The sequence below is a fragment of the Procambarus clarkii genome, chromosome 15 (assembly GCF_040958095.1).
Source record: "Procambarus clarkii isolate CNS0578487 chromosome 15, FALCON_Pclarkii_2.0, whole genome shotgun sequence".
Lineage (NCBI taxonomy): Eukaryota > Metazoa > Arthropoda > Malacostraca > Decapoda > Cambaridae > Procambarus > Procambarus clarkii.
The window spans coordinates 9,208,967-9,229,510 of record NC_091164.1 but is presented as its reverse complement, the minus strand read 5'-3'; the positions used below and the strand labels follow the sequence as shown (position 1 = coordinate 9,229,510).

At 40.3% G+C, this 20,544-nt stretch overlaps 1 protein-coding gene across 4 annotated transcripts in view; it reads left to right on the top strand.

The window, feature by feature from the left end:
- The window catches only part of LOC123751167 (substance-K receptor), a 118,887-nt gene that overhangs the window by 83,140 nt on the left and 15,203 nt on the right, over positions 1-20,544 (top strand). For all 4 annotated transcript variants that reach the window (XM_069324949.1, XM_069324951.1, XM_069324948.1 and 1 more), the window contains 3 exons: positions 5,877-8,286; positions 18,504-18,680; positions 20,111-20,230. In XM_069324949.1, coding sequence (XP_069181050.1) covers positions 7,924-8,286; positions 18,504-18,680; positions 20,111-20,230 — 660 coding nt within the window. In that variant the 5' untranslated portion in view covers positions 5,877-7,923. The remainder of the gene's footprint in view (positions 1-5,876; positions 8,287-18,503; positions 18,681-20,110; positions 20,231-20,544) is intronic.

Below are 20,544 nucleotides of genomic sequence, written 5' to 3'. Positions count from 1 at the left end.
TACCACTACATCTACCACTACAACAATCACACAAGAACAAATAAACGCAAAAGATAACACAAGAACAAAAAGCAATAAGCAATGCAACATGAACAACAAATACATCAACTATAACAACAACATTCCCAGCAGGAACAAGCGGAAAAGGTAGATATATATATGCAGCAGTTGTGCATTCAGCAAAGAAAGCAATAAAAACTGATAATACAGTAGCTACAACATCAAATACATCAAATACAACTGTCCCGAACTCAATATCAATTACACAACTGATACAAAAAAATATCAAATACACCAAACAGCACTGAAACAAATAATGCAATACAACTCACACAGACACACACCCACTCACACACACACACAGACACACACACACACACACACACACACACACACACACACACACACACACACACACACACACACACACACACACACACACACACTCACCCACACCCACACACACACACACACACCCACACACACACACACACACACACACACACCCACACTCACACACACACACACACACACACACACACACACACACACACCCACCCACACACAGACACACACCCACACACACACCCACACACACCCACACACACGCAGGGGCGCTGGTGGCTGAGTGAACAGCACGCTGGATAGGTAGTCTTGTTGTCCGGGGTTCGATTCCCGGCAGAGGCAGAAACAAATGGGCAGAGTTTCTATCACCCTGGTGCTCCTATTCACCTAGCAGTAAATAGGTACCTGGGAGTTAAACAACTGCTTCGGAATGCTTCCTGGGGATATGTGTGTGTGTGTGTAAGATAAATAGATGTAGTAAACAGAGATCACAATAAAGTGATGCATCAAATACAGTGATTAAGGCAGTGTCTGGGATGCTCCCGGACGCAGGTTCGAATCCTCGTCACGGCCCTTGTGGATTTGTTCATTTACATGTAGTAAACATAATTGAGGAAAAATAAGAATTGGTTAGAAAGGCGGGGTCCAAGAGCTAACAGCTCGATTCTACAGATACAAATAGTAAATACACACCCACCCCCACACACACATATATACACAAATCACACCGGGCTCTTTTTTAGTAACCAAATATCCATTCGCTCTGAGAAAATGTGCATCCATTTCCTATATGTGAAAGCAATCTGCCTCAATTGCCTTTAAAGGGATTACATAAACGGAGTGAGGAATCACGGCAATTTTCGTTTGGGATTTTTTTTTCCGGCCATTTTATTACTTAAGTGGGCCATTATAGCATTGGGAGTAGTGCAGGATTTTAGTATTGCGTATGTGCTTACGTCGAGTTATTTACATCGTACACAAGTTATTAAGGCCATTTTTCGAACATTAATTGTTTGGAACAATTACACTGCTCGCTTTTCATTCATTTTCATTATAATTTTAACATGTTAATATCAAAATCTTTATTTAATCCAGTCTATTTCTTGATAATAATAAGGATTATCATATTTTGTGAATGTCCCTCGTCCCCTTGTTGTTATTTGCTTCCAACATTGCTTCACTGTCTCATTCGTCGAGTCTTTTTAAAAGACTCTAATATATTCGAGTTCAGTATGATATCTAGGCCTATAAATTTGCCTGTTATGAGCTCTTTTGAATGTACACTCGATTTGAAGCAAGGTTAAATAGATATTATGCTATCAATAGCTTTCACATACGCAGCTAACTAGATTTCTCAAATGTCCGCTTGTGGGAAGGAAAATATTATATAATATATATATATATATATATATATATATATATATATATATATATATATATATATATATATATATATATATATATATATATGTCGTACCTAGTAGCCAGAACTCACTTCTCAGCCTACTATGCGAGGCCCGATTTGCCTAATAAGCCAAGTTTTACTGAATTAATATATTTTCTCTAATTTTTTTCTTATGAAATGATAAAGCTACCCATTTCATTATGTATGAGGTCAATTTTTTTTTATTGGAGTTAAAATTAACGTAGATATATGACCGAACCTAACCAACCCTACCTAACCTAACCTAACCTATCTTTATAGGTTAAGTTAGGTTAGGTAGCCGAAAACGTTAGGTTAGGTAGGTTAGGTTGTCGAAAAAACATTAATTCATGAAAACTAGGCTTATTATGCAAATCGGGCCTTGCATAGTAGGCTGAGAAGTGAGTTCTGGCTACTAGGTACGACATATATATATATATATATATATATATATATATATATATATATATATATATATATATATATATATATATATATATATATATATATATATATATATATATCTTGATAGAGACCTTGGAACCTACCTAGACCGTAGGTGAGAAAACGTAGCAGAAGATCCTGTCAATTCGGGTGGAGACTTCAGATGAATCTCCCACTGCAAAAGTTGGGAGCCGGACACTTCAAGCTGGTGGAGCGTGCATACTTAGTGGGGCTGGTGAACTTGGGCTCTATGTTAACATTTTCTGTGGCTCCTGTCACGCGTATGTGTGTGTGTGTGATGCTTCTTGATGTTATCTGTGATGAATCTTGATATTATGTTACACACACTTCTTGATGTTAAATGTGATCATCTTGATGTTAAATGTGATCATCTTGATGTTAAATGTGATCATCTTGATGTTAAATGTGATGTTTCTTTGATATATGTGACCGTTTTTGATCCGTAATGTGATGTCTCTAGATAATGTTGCTATATTGTATTGCATTGTATATTGTATATTCTATATTGCTGCATCTTGAATTGCGTCCAAATATCTATTTTCCAACCATCCTCCTCTAACTCCATACTATCAACTGTTACTTATAAAAAAGTCACCTGGAATGGTAGGTAAAGCTACGTCCTGGCATTCTGCAGGTCACAGTTCGATCCCCTCCATCCTATACCATTCCAACTGTAATATAGTTGTAATGGCTGAGCATTTGCCTCATAAATACATCTAAAGCGAAGATTTTACTCAGCACCTTGTTTGATTTATTATTTTTGTATTCACTAGGACTAGAGACTGAGGTGTTTACTGCCTTAATACTTGAGACTTGTGTTTGTGTATTAATACCGTGAAACTGAGAGTCGGAAGGGAGCTTTTTCCTTGTTTATTAAATCCAGGAGAGTGGAGTGAGAGCCTTTTCCTTGGGTATCTAATCCTGGAGAGTGGATTGAGAGCCTTTTCCTTGGGTATCTAATCCTGGAGAGTGGATTGAGAGCCTTTTCCTTGGGTATCTAATCTTGGAGAGTGGAATGAGAGCCTTTTCCTTGTGTATCTAATCCTGGAGAGCGGAATGAGAGCATTTTCCTTGTGTATCTAATTCTGGAGAGTGGAGTGAGAACTTTTTCCCTGTGTATCTAATCCTGGAGAGTGGAATGAGAGCCTTTTCCTTGTTTATTTAAGCCCCGGATATCAGGAAAGAACTTATATAACTAACTCCACGTGAATAGAGAATAAATAATATTCTCAAAATGTAACTACAAGCTACAAGCTGAAGTCAGTTTTCTGCTGGAGACTACATAATATATTTCAGTTTGTCTCTGTACAAACTCTCCCTCCCTTCCTAGTCTGTCACAATACACAGGGGGAGAGTTAGCACTGCTCTTTACTCAACTCACTTCAAAAGAATTACCGAGATATATTCATTCATGTGTCCTGAGTAATATATATATATATATTTCATACGTAGCTGTCTGTGAATTATATGAGAGCTTATATGCAATAGTTGCTTATATTTTTGTGTGTGTGTATCGTTGGTAATGTATCTTTAGCTCGTAAATGAATGTTTATGTTGCTTTCATAATTACAATTTCACACACGAGATGTTAAATAGGATTACTTCTGATGGTCCGAGGCAGGTAGGAGTGCATTCTAATGTAATTAGAAGGTGTTACGTTGCAATGAAACAAGAGAGCATTTAGCGTGGGGAGCGTAGTGGAGGGAAGAGAGGGAATTATAAGAGGGAAAGCGGCAAGCCATTACGACTGTATAACACATGGAAGAGGGGTCAGGATAAGGATTTGGGATGGAACGGGGGAAGGAATGGTAGAGCCTTTTCCCTAACTGAGTGTGTATATTGGGGAGAGAATCTTCTGTTTGGGGGGAGTGTAGAGAGCAAAAGAACCTATTAGTTAAGGGGGTTTATAAGGAGAATGATTTCTACTTTGTTTACCAGTTTATCTAAAACTTTCATTACAAGATGCTCTCTTATACCACTAATTATACAACTAGTATAATTTTATTCCGCGTTAGGCCGAGTAATACTTTTTAAATTTTCATACTGAGCCTTGTAATTACTCTATTACACTTTTGTTTATTTATCCAGCAAATGAACAATTTATCTGGTCGGAAAACACTCAGCAATAACTATATGCACTTTTAGTGTGGTCAGTGAATTTAACCATCAGTTAAGTCAATTTGCATTGCCATCGTTTTTGACAGCTCGTCCCACTTGGTCCGTTTGCCCCTGTAAAACATGAAAAACATATGTATCTTTATTATTAATATATATATATCCACTATTAATTTTATTTTGGATATTTTCCATTCTACGTAAATATAAATATCTTCAACCATATAGAGGGTGAAGAAAACTAGATCACTTAATCTTTCCAAATTTTTATTGTTCAACGTTTTATCAGATATGTGACATCTTCAGGAGTACACTGTTGCACTAACACAGCTATACTGAACTTACAAGATTGATTGATTGATAAAGATTAAGCCACCCAAGAGGTGGCACGGGCATGAATATCCCGTAAAACTTACAAATAGAAATCTAGACATTTATAAGTGTGGGGGTACACTCCACTCAACAATTCACCTAACCCTCATAATCGTAGAGAGCAGGGAAGGATAGGGTGAGGTGATTTGTTGCCTGACTCCGGCTTCTAACTGTCCGCCAGATCTTACAGCTTCCCTCTGGGTCAATGGAGGACCATCAAACAGTTGTATACTCGAAGTCGAATTCATCTGGATGTTGATTACTGGTGTCAGCTCCCGGATGAAGACAGCCTCGAGCATACGAAGCCTCTTACGGTTATCTTGAGGTTATCTTGAGATGATTTCTGGGCTTTTTTAGTGTCCCCGCGGCCCGGTCCTCGACCAGGCCTCCACCCCCAGGAAGCAGCCCGTGACAGCTGACTAACACCCAGGTACCTATTTTACTGCTAGGTAACAGGGGCATAGGGTGAAAGAAACTCTGCCCATTGTTTCTCGCCGGCACCCGGGATCGAATCCGGGACCACAGGATCACAAGTCCAGCGTGCTGTCCGCTCGGCCGACCGGCTCACGCACGATCGTCAGTGTGTGTGATTACTGTCCTATAATCACTATTACTGTCGCATCCTTCACTATGTCTTGGCGATTCAGGATGGTGTTATATTGAGAATGATGTTGCTTAATATCTCCGTCTTGCAAATGATGTGTAAGACGTCTTCTCAATATATTCGAGGCATGTCCAATGTTGTGTGTTTCTACATTGACTTGATGTCTTACTCTTCACGCTTCAGTCTCTTGGACAACAGTAAGTTATCTATGAAGCTAATTGTGTTACTTTATAATTACGAAGTGGAGGTTAAGATGGGTACTTTTTATCGCTAGGAACCTTTGGGTTTGCGTTTACTCTCTGAATATATGCACAAGGGTCGTGACGATGGTCTCTCTCTCTCTCTCTCTCTCTCTCTCTCTCTCTCTCTCTCTCTCTCTCTCTCTCTCTCTCTCTCTCTCTCTCTCTCTCTCTCTCTCTCTCTCTCTTTCTTTCTCTCTGTTGATGGTTTTCTGTCTGTCTCTCTGTTTGACAGTCTGTTTAACTATATTTAGCTTTCTATATCTATTTCAAACATCTTGAAAATGTCTCATAACTTTGTTTTTCTTTGCAGGTCGATGGTTACGTCCCAGCATCATCTTTATTCCCGTGAAGATCTTCATCATCTTCATGACATCCCCCCCAAGGCCTGTCATGGCCCTTGGGGGACATCATTCATAATGTATAAGGAGTCATTATAGCACTCCTGGGAGAGCCGCGGAGGGGATCTCTTTCCTGACCTGAAGGGAGGATCTAATTCTACAAGGAGTGGTTTTCAATCTCTGAAATTCCATGAATTAAGAAAGTGTTTTTTGACAAGATTTTTCTAGGTCATGAGAGCTTGAAAGGAAGCCTCTTGATCTTGGATCAGCGCTCTCTGAAATGAGTTTCAGAATCTTTAATACTCTTTTCATCGCGATAATAATGTGAGGAGAAAATTCGTCCAAGTCAAGGTTTTCACTTTATTATTAATTAAAGTGTTAATTCAACATATTTGTTTTGCAATATTCAAGGCTAATTTCTGCAACAAATGAAAACAAGTTAAAAGTTACGTTTCGCGTTTAGTCTTGATTTAGCGATAAACAGCGAGAAAAATAGATACGTATAATTTTTATTATATCTACATAGACCTAAGGAAAGTTACACAGAACTGTGAATATCCTTGCTTATAAAATATATATATATAAATCTGATTTTTATAATACAGAAATAACTGAGACACTCTGGTAGACAGAAACGCTTTCATTTTAAATATTGTTATTGTAGAAAATGTTTATTTGTCCAAAATTTTATTGTAAAATTTAGTCGAAGTTTAGTAACATGATGTGACAATCGTTTGTTTACACGTTTGAGACACGATTCTTGCACGTTTCTTTTACGTTTAGATCACGTCTAAAATACGATCCTGACATGTGTATTTCACGTCTCTGACCTCTCTCAGTAACATATTTCGTGCATTTAATCTAATAAAATACAACCAACCATTGTTTCGCATCCTCTTAAGATGAGAGTGAAGACAGCCAAACCATAGACATAATCCTGAAAGTTGTAATTTAAGCTTAGCAAAACTGTGGTAAAAGAAAATTCGATTGGAATAGTGAGGATCACAATACCACAATGATATCACAGACATGATATCACAATGATATCACAGACATGATATCACAATGATATCACAGACATGATATCACAGACATATCACAATGATATCAGAGGATCACAATGCCATGCGGATGCAGCCTCGTGTGGCCATAAACGTTCGTTTGTTAAAAAGAACTTTTCGTAAAGATCAACAATGGTGGCTGCATTCAGCATTCATTGATGACAAGACTTTTATACATCAATTGTTCAGAAAGTTATGTTCATCGTTCGGTAATAAATCGGCTGTTCTTCTCCCTCAATAGTTCCGGAAGTCGTGTTCAGCATTCAGTGATAAGAACAATTTCTTTCAACTCTTCTCATGGTCATATTCAATAGCATTAAACAATTTGTTAAACAAGAACTAAAAGGTAAAATAAGTGAAAAGTTGCAAAACGAAGGAAAATTTCCGTTGTGCGAAGTTAATGATTGAAAGAAACTTCAATGTGAGGTGTGAAACTTCAAACTTCAACTTCAAATATCAATTAATACAAAACTTGTACATATCATAAGTGAAGAAAAACACACATTATACTGAACCATGACTGCTGAAATGAGGAACAAATTCCATATATAATTAAAAAAATTAATCATAATTATCTGAACACTTTTCTCATATTATCATTAAATATTTTGAATACCCAACATCGCAACAAAGTTTGTGAACGAGAAGATTCATAAATCACAGTTGACTGGTTTGTGATTAAACATTACGATATTCTTGTTATATATCATAGATGAGCAAATACCCAAATTGGGATTGAAATCCTGACAGGATCAGTCTAGTATTTACATATAAGGTTTAAAGGTTAGGTAATCCCAGCGGGCAAGTATTAGTTAATATCACGAAATGAAGACATGAACAATCACCAAGAAATGGATTACACGTGCTGAAGAAAGATGAGAAACAGAGATTACAGTCCCCATATGTGGTTTTGAGGAAATGTGAGAATATTTCTATATCACCAGCTACCACAATCACAATGACTCTCACCTACGACGACTACCCATATACCGAATTCCTTCAAAACCTCTCGCTCAGATACCCAGACATCGACTGGAATTACATCAACCTCACCAACTTCACCTTCCTCATAGACTCGACGGAGCGCGTCGACCACACAGGCGCCAACACCACCGACACTGCTCTATACGACGTTCCGACAGGTATCGTAGTCCTCCTGTCGATCTTCTACGGCTCCATCTCCCTCGTAGCGGTGATAGGCAACGCTCTGGTGATGTGGATCGTCGCCACCTCTCGCAAGATGCACTCAGTCACCAACTACTTCATCGCCAACCTTGCCCTGGCTGATATCATCATTGGGCTCTTCGCTATCCCATTTCAAGTGAGTTCACGGATGGTTGCGAGTGAGGAGTTGGTGGGCGGGCGCCTGGATAGATAAAGGGATGGCTTGGTGCCGTGAGTGGGTAGGTGAATGAATGTATGTATAGAGGGGGGTAGATGCCTGGAAAAATGGTTGAATGTATTGATGTATAAAAGAGTAGTTTATTAATATATGAAAATACTGATAAATGTTTGAATGTGTGTGAATAACATGGATGAATGAATAACTGAGTGAATTGACTGATAACAAGACAAATACTAAAGTTTATAACAAAACAATTAGTTAATTTGTTAAACAAATGTATATATATATATATATATATATATATATATATATAAATTAGTTGAGACATACAGATCCATAGAACATTTTTTAATGCTTCAATTTTATGAATAAATTTTAATACTAGGTAATGTTTTAATTTAATTTGTAAAAAAAAATAAAATAAAAACCGAGAAAAATAAAGGTGAACTGCCTAGCAAAATGCATTAAAAGAATGTTGAATCGAAGCGTAAAATGTGGGAAAAATGTGCACTGTTGTTATTACATGCAATATGGTGTAAGCTGGGATATATGCATTCAGAAGCACATTCAGGTACCTGCATCCCCCGCCTACGTAGATAGGTAAGTTCAACCAGGTGACTACAAGTACAAGCAGGTGAGTACAAGTAGGTGAATCACGCTAGGTTAGTACAATACAAATCGGTGAGTACAGCTAAGGAATACGGTTAGGTGAGTGCAAATGAGTGCAGCTACGTGAATACAGGTGGGTGAATACAGACAGAATACACCCACACACACGCACACACACATACACACAACACACACACATTTAAAAAACTACTTAGGGGACTGACACATTGGAAATAGAGGAAATGTTTACAAAGAATGCCAACAAAACAAGGGAACAGGAATAGAAGGTTGAGAATCAGAAGTCATATAGATATTAGAAAGTTGTCATTTAGGGTAAGAATAATAAGAAAATGACCTGAACAAAACATGCAGGTTGTAGAAGCAAACTCCATTGACATTTAAAAAAAAAGTACATTTTATATGGGAATAGGTCAAGAGTCATTGCATTAAACAACCGACGGATAGAAAGTTGGGGTCCAAGAGCTAATGCTTGATCCTGCAGGCACAAATTTGTGAGTACAAAACACACACGCTCACGACTGAGGCAGTGAAATCATCTCAAGTGTGAGAAAAGTCGTCAGCAGAGAAGGGCGTCTGAAGAGAATTCAGCAGAGATGGGGGCGGGTCGTGTTTGAAAACTGAATCAAGAAGGCAGGAGAAATGGAGTCGGGGGAGGTCAGCCCGTCTTATTCTTTCATCCCTTTGATGAGGTGAGTGGATATCGCCTCCTTGACTGGGTCGAGGCTGCTTCATTTTTGACAAGACCGTCGCCAATCGCATTATTTATGATTTGCCTCAGTTCAATCATTTTGATTATTGGTCACCACGGATTCTGACCCCTTTCTGATTTTCATGTTTCTTGGGGAAAGTCTTGTTTAACTTATTTCTTGGTATGGAGGAGAGTCCAACTTTCCTCCGAGAGTCCAACTCTCCCTCGAGAGTGGTTTTACTCGAAGCTAGAAATTTTCTCGAGAAAAAGCTCATACCTCCTTGCCTCGTTCAATTACGTTGTTCCTGCTGCAAGAAGGCATGAACGCCAAGCACCAAGATTATTGGGTTAAATTCAGATGCACAGTGGAAGGATGGAGGGGGTGAGGGGTGGGGGGATGGGGGTATGGTCAGCCTTCAAGGAGCCCTTGAAGTAGCTTGTTCCATCTCCTAACCCCCCCTCACTGTAAATTAGTGCCGAGTGGAGTGGTTCGCCCAGGCTGTTATGTGGACAATTCCATCATCCAATACCTCTGCTTCAACGTGATTACGACAGCGGGGGAGGAGGAGGAGGTGCTGACGGCACAGTGCGCCACAGTGCCAACAGGTTGGGCGAGAGGATGGGACGCTCTCCTTGGAGGATTATTGATTTAGGTGAGACAGCCATTGTAACAGCAAACTCAACCAAAATGTGAAGGAGACTGACAGCGTGTGTGGGGTGACCTGGACGCTGCCGCCTCTAGGGAGAACGACAACAGGAGCCCAGCATCTCAAGGGAGTCTCTTCTGCACTCCCTTACCTTGACAGGCTGTCAATGTAGCAACACGCGGACAGGCAGCTGGTGTTGTGCTGTCTCAACAGACAAGCAAGTCGACGCAGCTGTCAATAGATCCTTTGGACCCTCTGCCAGCGTGGGGGGGGGGGGGGGGTGTGGAGGAGAGGCCGCTATGTAATCATTGTGTAGTGAGAATAGGTCTCCTCTCTCGGAGGAGTCGTCACTGTGGGGGGGATGAATGGGTAAGTGGCCCCCACCACAAGCCTCGGCTTGGTGCAAGGAGAGGGAGTAGGTACCCCTATTGCAACCCATAGCACAGTGTAGGGGAGAGGAAAGTCCCTACCACCGCGCTTCGTACCATCTAATTGTCTGCTATAAAAAAATATCTGCACCAGATTCCTTGAAACAGGATTAAATGGGGAAGAGGAAGACGGAAACGCAGGCGGAGGAGGAGACGGAGGCGGAAGGGAAGACGGAGGAGAGAGGCAAGCAAAGGTGAAGGAAGCACCTCCGGCTGGCTTTGATAACGCTGTCTTGAGACCAGGGTTAAAAGCGTTTTGGCAATGTGTTTCATCTTAAACTCACCGTCATCCATAAAATAATCTATATTTCCTCGTTATTACCAACGCTATTTTGCACTTAAGAAGACCATCCGTCTGAGGTTTGTATTGATCCAGTCGACGGCACGAAAAAGGCCAGATACAAAAATTCAGGAAAAACTTAAGAAGTGCTACGAAGATGATTTAAATTTACTTGTAAAATACAGTTTAATCCTGTCAAATACAAAGTTTTCAAGCCCAATTACAACAGTTGGCGGATATTAGCTGCACAATATTGAAAATACTTAATCTGAATGCGAATGGAATGGTGTCATGATTAGCAAGGATCTTAAAGCAATAAAACATGTCAAAATTTATATATTTAAAGAAAAAAATATATTAGGATTCCTAACAAAAGATAGTTGAAAAACATCTATTGCGCTTCTTCGCTTTATCTTATCTTGTTAGGTTCCAATTTAAGTTATGCAGTTCAGTTTAGGTTTCCACACTATGGAATGGACGGATAATATTGATAAAATATTCAAAGGACGACAAACTCATACAGACGAGGAGTCACAATAACGTGGCTGAAATATGTTGACCAGACCACACACTAGAAAGTGAAGGGACGACGACGTTTCGGTCCGTCCTGGACCATTCTCAAGTCGATTGTGATGAGGGAAGGAGGTTAAGGCAATAAATGACAAACGACAAACTTAATCCCCTGAAACTGGAAATCTTCCTAACGAAAAGCGCTTTAGGAACCCTAAATTTCCTTCTCCACAAAGGGGGAAGAGCAAAGGGGGTATATGATTGTCGTGCACATATGTAGATAAATGGGTATAATTGGTGGGATAACAATAGGGTGTTAAATATATCAACACATACATCAAAGAATGGAAATAAATAGGAAAAGTTTATATATAAAACAGACGGGAATAAATACTGTTGAAAAAAAGGTTGTTAATTTCAACCCTATCTTCCAGCCCAAGCTATAAATCAAATATTGACTAATTTACTTTCATTAAGTAAATATTTATATAACAGAGAACCAACTGACAGGTTTAGTTTTCCATAATAACAAACATTTTTCTGGAATGCAAATTACTATTATTATATATATTATGTGTATATGCATAGTTAGGATTAGGATAGGTTTGTTTAGGTCTAGGATAGGTTTGGTTAGGTTTAGGATAGATTAGGTTAGGTCCAGGATAGGTCAGGTGTTTTGGTTATGGTGATAGGGAGATTTTACACTGTAGACTGAAAGTAAACCAAACTCGATTCGAAACATATCTTCGAACATAACTACATAAGTCAAATATTGACTTATGTAGAGTTTAGTAAATCAGTGTTTGCCTTGCATGCTGTGTACCTGACAGCCTTTTGTTTTGATGATGGGATGGCTAATTAAGGCCAAACAGGTTATCGGGTATCGTGGGGGTTAATGGAATTGTTTCAAGCGTAGGTTATACATATATCTGACATCTCCGTTGTTTACAATAGAGTACTCGTGACTTCAGGTGTTGGTTTCAGTTCTGAATTTAGCGATTCCTTCCACTCCAGCAGCGAGAGCTATTTTGGCTCTGTGAGATTTTGGCTCAAGCTGATTTGGCTCTGTGAGATTTTGACTCAAGCTGATTGGCTCTGTGAGATTTTGGCTCAAGCTGATTGGCTCTGTGAGATTTTGGCTCAAGCTGATTTGGCTCCAAGTGATGGTTGTGGCTCCAGTTTAAGTGAAGGTTTTTAAGTGTGATTTTGTTCGTTGTGGTTACATATGGTTTTGTTTGGGCTCGAGGTGTTGATTCTGTTGTCTTCCTCCCTTTCGTGCTTCCAGTTCTCTTGCTTCCAGTTCTGGTGCTTCCAGTTCTCTTGCTTCCAGTTCTGGTGCTTCCAGTTCTCTTGCTTCCAGTTCTGGTGCTTCCAGTTCTCTTGCTTCCAGTTCTGATGCTTCCAGTTCTTACTTCCAATTCTCTTGCTTCCAGTTCTCTTGCTTCCAGTTCTGATGCTTCCAGTTCTCTTACTTCCAATTCTCTTGCTTCCAGTTCTCTTGCTTCCAGTTCTGATGCTTCCAGTTCTCTTGCTTCCATTTCTGAGCTTCCAGTTCTCTTACTTCCAATTCTCTTGCTTCCAGTTCTGATGCTTCCAGTTCTCTTGCTTCCATTTCTGAGCTTCCAGTTCTCTTACTTCCAGTTCTCTTGCTTCCAGTTCTGATGCTTCCAGTTCTGGTGCTTCCAGTTCTCTTGCTTCCAGTTCTGGTGCTTCCAGTTCTCTTGCTTCCAGTTCTCTTGCTTCCAGTTCTGGTGCTTCCAGTTCTCTTGCTTCCAGTTCTGGTGCTTCCAGTTCTCTTGCTTCCAATTCTCTTGCTTCTAGTTCTGGTGCTTCCAGTTCTCTTGCTTCCAGTTCTGGTGCTTCCAGTTCTCTTACTTCCAATTCTCTTGCTTCCAGTTCTCTTGCTTCTAGTTCTGGTGCTTCCAGTTCTCTTGCTTCCAATTCTCTTGCTTCTAGTTCTGGTGCTTCCAGTTCTCTTGCTTCCAGTTCTGATGCTTCCAGTTCTGATGCTTCCAGTTCTCTTACTTCCAGTTCTAATGCTTCCAGTTCTCTTGCTTCCAGTTCTAATGCTTCCAGTTCTCTTGCTTCCAGCTCTCTTGCTTCCATTTCTCGTGGCTTCAATTCCTCTTGGTTAAATGTTCATGTCTTGGAGTTCTCTTAAACCTATTTCCATTATCACTGTCTTGTTTAGAAAACCCCCTTTCCGGTTTCTGTGAAGGGTCAAGAGTCCAGTTCGGTTCTCCTACCTTCCCACGGCTCTTAAGTCCACCAATTTGACGAGACGAGACGCAGGACAATTGTCAACGAGGTTTTCTCAGACGTTCATGAAACTCTCAACAAAAGGACTTCAAGAATTTTATGAGGTATCTGTGAACACGTGTGTGGAATCCTCTCATTCTCTTCGTTATCTTTTCTTCTCTTATCTGTATTCTTTCTGCTTCTCTTTGAATTTTCTACTCATTAGTTAAATACCTTCTTTATCACTTCTCGTTACCCCCTTTTTTTTCGTTTTAAATTCTTCCATTTCATTTTGTTTTTTAATGTCTCTCTTCTTCAGCTATTTGTCTTGCTTTGAACTTTATTGCCATCTCTGCTTTCAACAGTTTCTGTACTTCTGTTCCCATGAAAGCGACAAAATAATGAAACTTTTTCTCCATCAGGTGAAGAGGAGGTCAATGTTCTCCGTCGTTTCATGGGAGTTAATTTGAGACTTTAGTGACTGATGACGCTTGCACGTTTTTCACCACCTTCCCACGCTCCTCTTCACCCTTCCCTCTTCCCCTCTTTCTCTCTCTCTCTCTCTTTCTCTCCTTCCCTCCTTCTCTCCCTCCCCTGATCCCCCCCTCCTTCCATTTCTCTCCCTCTCACCATTTCCTTCTAATCTCACCTAATTTCCCTCACTTCTTCTGTCCATCTATACCTCCTTTCATTTCAAGTTTCCCTCACCTCATCTCCCTCTCCATCTCTCCTTTTATCCCCAGTCTCTCTCCTTCCTTCATTTGTTTGTTCTCACCAGGATGAGTGACGGTGAGCAACAGATGGAAGTCTTGCTCTAATGGTTGCCTTCTTGAAGGAATAAGATGTGTCTTCATTCTCCTCTGGGACGAGTTCATTTGCATTGGATACAACATCTTGTCTTTTTCCTTCTGTCTACTTCTGCTCTTTATCCTCCTGCTCCATTTTTTTGTACTTTTTCCTCTTCCTTTTCTTCCTCGTACTCTTCCTCCTCCTTCTCTTCCTCGTACTTCTCTCATTTATGTTCTCATTTCAGTCCCTTTCCTTGCTGTTTCCTGTTTCTGGGTGCTTGTGTGGTGGAGAATTCATGATTTGTGTGGTTCCTGAATGTGAAGGCTGCTCAAGTTGCCCCACTTGTGTGTGTCTTTGGTGTATGGGCAGTGTAGATCTCTGATGTAGGGTGTATAATGAATGTAGACCTCTGGTGTAGGGTGTATGGTTAGTGTAGACCTCTGGTGTAGGGTGTATGGTCAGTGTAGACCTCTGGTGTATGGTGTATGGTCAGTGTAGACCTCTAGTGTAGGGTGTATGGTCAGTGTAGACCTCTAGTGTAGGGTGTATGGTCAGTGTAGACCTCTGGTGTAGGGTGTATGCTTAGTGTAGACCTCTGGTGTAGGATGTATGGTCAGTGTAGACCTCTATTGTTAGATTTATGTCTGGTGTTTGGTGTTAGGAAGGATATTCTAGTCCCCCGCTGTCTCTGTGTCTACCAGCGCTGGCGAGGAATATGTTCATATATGTAAAGCAGCTTATAGCAAACTGATGCGAATCCTTCAATCTGGCTTAACGAAATTGTCCTTCATGCTATATCGCCACACAGGCTTAGAAGTCTCTCCGGATAGCTATCTTACCAGCGTATGGTTGCTGCTGGTGGTGCTTCCTGTTTCAGGATGCTTGATACAGCTGTCTGTATCGTTAAATACTCGCCGGCTCAATGGCTTTCTAATCCTGGTAAACCTGCATTTTGCTCTCTGCGATTTCATTCTGTGAACCAATCACCATACGCGATATTTTCCATCCTCCCTCCATGACTTTGTAGCTGGTTAAGGTTCAGTATGGTCAACTAACTGCGCCGTTTAACTGCTGGTGAAACATTTCTTCCAAGTCTTGCCGGCAGCATCTTATCGCTTCAAGAAGTGTGGCTTGCCCGACTCTTAGATACTCTTTATCCCGAGAAAGTTTTGGGAGCCTTTCACTGGGTTTCTTTTGGTTTCTCTGAAGTTTGGCTTCTGTCGGCAACTTTCCCTTTTGGTGGTTTGAGTTCAGACACACTTGAAGTTTTTTTCCCTTTGTTAAAAAGCTGTTTATTTTGTATAAATTGGAGCTTGATAGAGAGCTTATAAAGTGAAGCTTGAAAGAACTTATGTTGAAGGACCTGACGGTTGAGAGATAGCTGTCTCTAAGGTGGCTAGAGTCACTCTACCTCTTGTACAATCAATCTACTTCTTGTACAGTCACTCTACCTCTTGTACACTCTTGAATAGTTACTTTACCTCTTGGACAGTCACTCTACCTCTTGTAGAGTCACTCTATCTCTAGTATAGTTACTTTACCTCTTGTAGAGTAACCTCCCTTGTAGAGGTAGCTTCACTCTACCTCTCTCTTGTATTGTCCCCATTTCCTTCCGTGTCTTCATAATAGCTTTACGACATTATTTATAATGTCTGTTGAAAGTTTAGATTTTTATATCATTCTCGTTCCATTCTTTCTTATTACATTCTCTTTTTTTCAGTTTATTTACCCCTTCTCTCTTCGAGTTTCTCCCTCTGTCTCCTTTCTCTATTTTTCTCTTCTATGTTTAATTTACGCACTTTTGTTTCCTGTTTCTGATATTGTCTTATGTTTTCTGGCAATTTTTTTTTTGCCCATTTTTAATGTTTTTCCATTTGATTTATTTGTTTTGTTTCTGTGATGAGTCTGACATTAATCTGGTAGTAGTTTTGAGCGTGAATGAACAAACTGAACCTCGAACTCATCTGGAATGAATAAAACATGAGTATTGGAGTACCTTGTGAATACACAATGAGTGATTCAGTTGTGAATTGGTGAAATTAATATTTAACACACCAAAGAGGAATCGTTAAATAAAGATGAATCGGCGATTTATTGAATAAAAATGCATGTCACTCAGAGAATTAAAAGCATAAACCAGAACACAAAAACACACATAAAAATAAAACACGGAACAAAATATTCAGACTTTCTAAGGGAAATATCACAAATCAAAAATAGTTTTATTTGCACAGTAATTAAATGTTTTTGTACAAAACATTATCTCTAACAATATAATTTTGCAGATTATGATTTAACTGTATTTTTATCATTGTATTAATGATACTGATTGATGATACTAATCACTAATGATTGTATTATTGCATTTTTATAATTGTATTAGGAAGAAGGAAAAGAAGAGGAGGGAAGGAAGTGAGGGAGGATGGAAAGAGTGGGATGGAATGTGGAAGGGAGGGACGAAGGGAGAACGAGATGGAGCAGAAAATTAGGAGGAAGGAGGAAATGATAGTGTGGGCGGGTGGCTGACAGGAAATATGATGTTTTGAAATTTGAGCGCAGGGAGAGGGAGAGGGAGAGGGAGAGTGAGAGAGAGAGAGAGGGAGAGGGAGAGAGAAAGGGAGAGGGAGACCCACACACTAAAGCCACCCTCCACTACCACATTCAAACAAACATCCAGACATACTCACATGCACATGCACACACACACACACACACACACACACACACACACACACACACACACACACACACACACACACTCCCACCAAAACCACTGAAACTCCCAATTTCCCAAAATAACTCTCAGTCTCTCCAATTCCACATGCTTGCAGCCTTTCTTTACGCCTGGAAGCTGGGGCTCCGATCAATTGAGTGTTGTATGTCATTGTCCAAGCTCTCAAGTGCAGACCTGGAAACTCTCACTCTTTCCACGCATTCCTTTTTTTTTAATTTTTGTATGTGTTGAGCAAGATTGGGTGCCAGGCACTGCCCTTGGTCTCTTCAGTTCCTAGATCTTACAGACACAACCTCCGAATCTTCCCCAGTCTTCCATGGGGAGAGAGACACTATCCTTATCTCTCTTCAAACACATCTTCATCCTTCCCCCCCCCCACCCAACTCTGTCTCAATCTTATATAATCACAGTCTTCATCTCTGATAAATATCTTCACCCCATCTATATTTTCCCACCTACACTGCCTCAATATGTCCTCTCAATTCATCCATATCCTCCAAAAACGCTACCCATTTACGCCAGCATACAGTGTCCGTCTCACAGCTACACCTTCTACACCCAGCTATACCATCTACACCCTCCCTGGCCCCAATCTCTGCCATCCCCGGAACAGTTCACAAACGGACAAAGAAACATTTTGCTTTATAGATATAGATTTCACCAGTTAACCATCATTCTCATTCCAGTTCCATGTGGATGCTTTTCAGTACTGGAACCTGCCTATTTACTTCCAATTCCAGGTATTCATGTTGATACCAAATATGCCCTTCCCTATCCTCCCACAACTAGGGCTTTTACCACAAAACGTTGTTCTTTCGTGAACTAGTTACTAGCTGGAATGCTGGAACCTAGTTTGTTCCATGGTAATATTCTCTTGTGGAGGAACCTAGCTCGTATGCCATTCAAACACAGAATACATATACACATAGAAATACATTCCACTTCTTAACCACCTCTTAATTATCCCCAATCACCTCACAATCTTACAGACTACCTCATAATGTATCGATGAGCCCCAATAACATGGCTGAAATTTTGTTTGACCAAGAGACGACGACGTTTCGGTCTTGAATCGCACAATATTCACACAATCGACTTGATAATGGTCCAGAACGGACCGAAACATCCTCGTCTCATCACTTTCTAGTTTGTTGCTTGGACAGTACCTCATAATGCACTCACCTATTTGTACTTGCGGGGGTTGAGCTTTGGCTCTTTGGTCCTACCTCATAATGTGTCCATCTTTCAGTTCCAGGCGGCCCTTCTTCAGCGCTGGAACCTTCCGGAGTTCATGTGTGCCTTCTGCCCTTTCTTCCAAACTGTGAGTGTCAACGTGTCTATCTTCACCTTAACCGCCATCGCTGTTGATCGATACAGGGCCATCGTCTTTCCCCTCACCGCCAGACCCTCCAAGTTCAGGAGTAAGGTAAGGCAAGGAAGGTGCTTGTGGGGTCGCTGGAGGAGGCGAGAGGCGGGAGGGAAGGGATGTTTGGGGAGGGATTGAGAGGCGATGGAATGGGATTGAAGTATTGTTGGAACAGTGTGAGCGTGGTTTTGTGAAGAGACTGATGTAGCATGGTGTGTGGGAGAGAGAGTGAGATAGATAGATAGATAGAGAGTGAGATAGATAGATAGAGAGTGAGAGAGAGAGAGAGAGAGAGAGAGAGAGAGAGAGAGAGAGAGAGAGAGAGAGAGACATAATCAATCAAAATAACTAATATTCATTAGGCAGAATAATAAGGTATAATGGGAATATATAAGATATAAGATGCTTTGCAGAATTGACAGTGTGAAACGTTTGTAATTGACAGTGTGAAACGTTTGTTATTGAAAGTGTGGAACGTTTGAAATTGACAGTGGAAAAATGTGAAAATTGCAGCTTGACAGTGTTTGAAAGTCCCAGCTTAAAAAATGTTGAAAGTTACAGTTTGGAAAAGTTTGCAATTGACAGTCTAGGAATGTTTGTATAGTAAAGGAATGAAACAAGATGGCATAGATGAAGGCTACTGGAATGACTGAACCATTTATATGCGATAAAACTCCTTTAATGTAAATGCAGTCAGAAAACGTTATGAAATTTAGTTGTAGGGATGACTAGAGAAATATTTATAGAGAATCATTGATTTTAACGACCTGTGGCTTTTAAGGTTGGCCCAACACACACACACACACACACACACACACACACACACACACACACACACACACACACACACGCTCATAATTTATCCTATAAAAACTTGTTCCAGGAAACCAAATCATCGTGAATGCAAAAGTTTTGACATTGCGATTATCGCGCAAATGCTTTTCAAGCTGGTTAATACACCTCACAAGCAGCCACAGGCAGCTCTCAAGGTCTCTGCTATACATCAATGCACGCCTGAGAAGTGACTTGCACACTTTATGAAGACTTGCAAGACATCTCAGCCTGACTTGAATGCATCTTGAAGCTGAAAGATTTATCAGCTCATCGAAGTTTTAATAGCAAAGGATTTTTTTCCAAATGGCTTAAAATTCCCTTTGAATCTCCGAATTTACAAAACAAAACTTTATTTGCTACAAAGTTTTTTTCTCTCCATTGAGAGTATTTAAATGTCTTGGGGAAATCCTTCACTTAGCGGTTTGTACACAACTTGCATTAATAACATAACCCTGCAAATGTGGATTTTGCCTTTGGGGGAAGCCCCCAAAGGCAAAATCTCTATTTGTGTCTCATCCCAGATGCCTCAGCTCAGTAAATTAGATTTTCCCCCTTTGAGAAACTAGAACTCCATTCGGTTGAACCTAATAACTTTTCCCAACCTTTCTTTTACCCCATAGTAGGACAGCCTTCAGAGTCACGTCTTTTTCCCCCAGGTGGTGATCGCCTCTATCTGGCTGTTCAGTGCGACGCTGGCCATTCCCAACGCCATAGCTCTACGTGTCCGCTACATCAAGGACTCGCTCACCAAGGAACAGAAACCAGTTTGCTTAGCGGTGAGTCGGGAGAAGTGAGGAAGGTGAGATGGTGGATATAGTGAGAGGGTAAAACATATATGATATAAACAGAGAGAGAGAGAGAGAGAGAGAGAGAGAGAGAGAGAGAGGTAAAGAGATAATAGAGAAAGACGAATGAATGCTTTTTGTTATCAAGAAATTCTCCATTCACTGAGAATTGAGAATGATTAATATGTATAATGATGAGTAAGCTAACAGGCAAGAACAGACCAACAGCTCACAAGGGATGACAGAAAATTGGCTTCATTAAAAAATATTCCAAAGCAAAGATGTTCTCTGTATCAAAAAGTGAA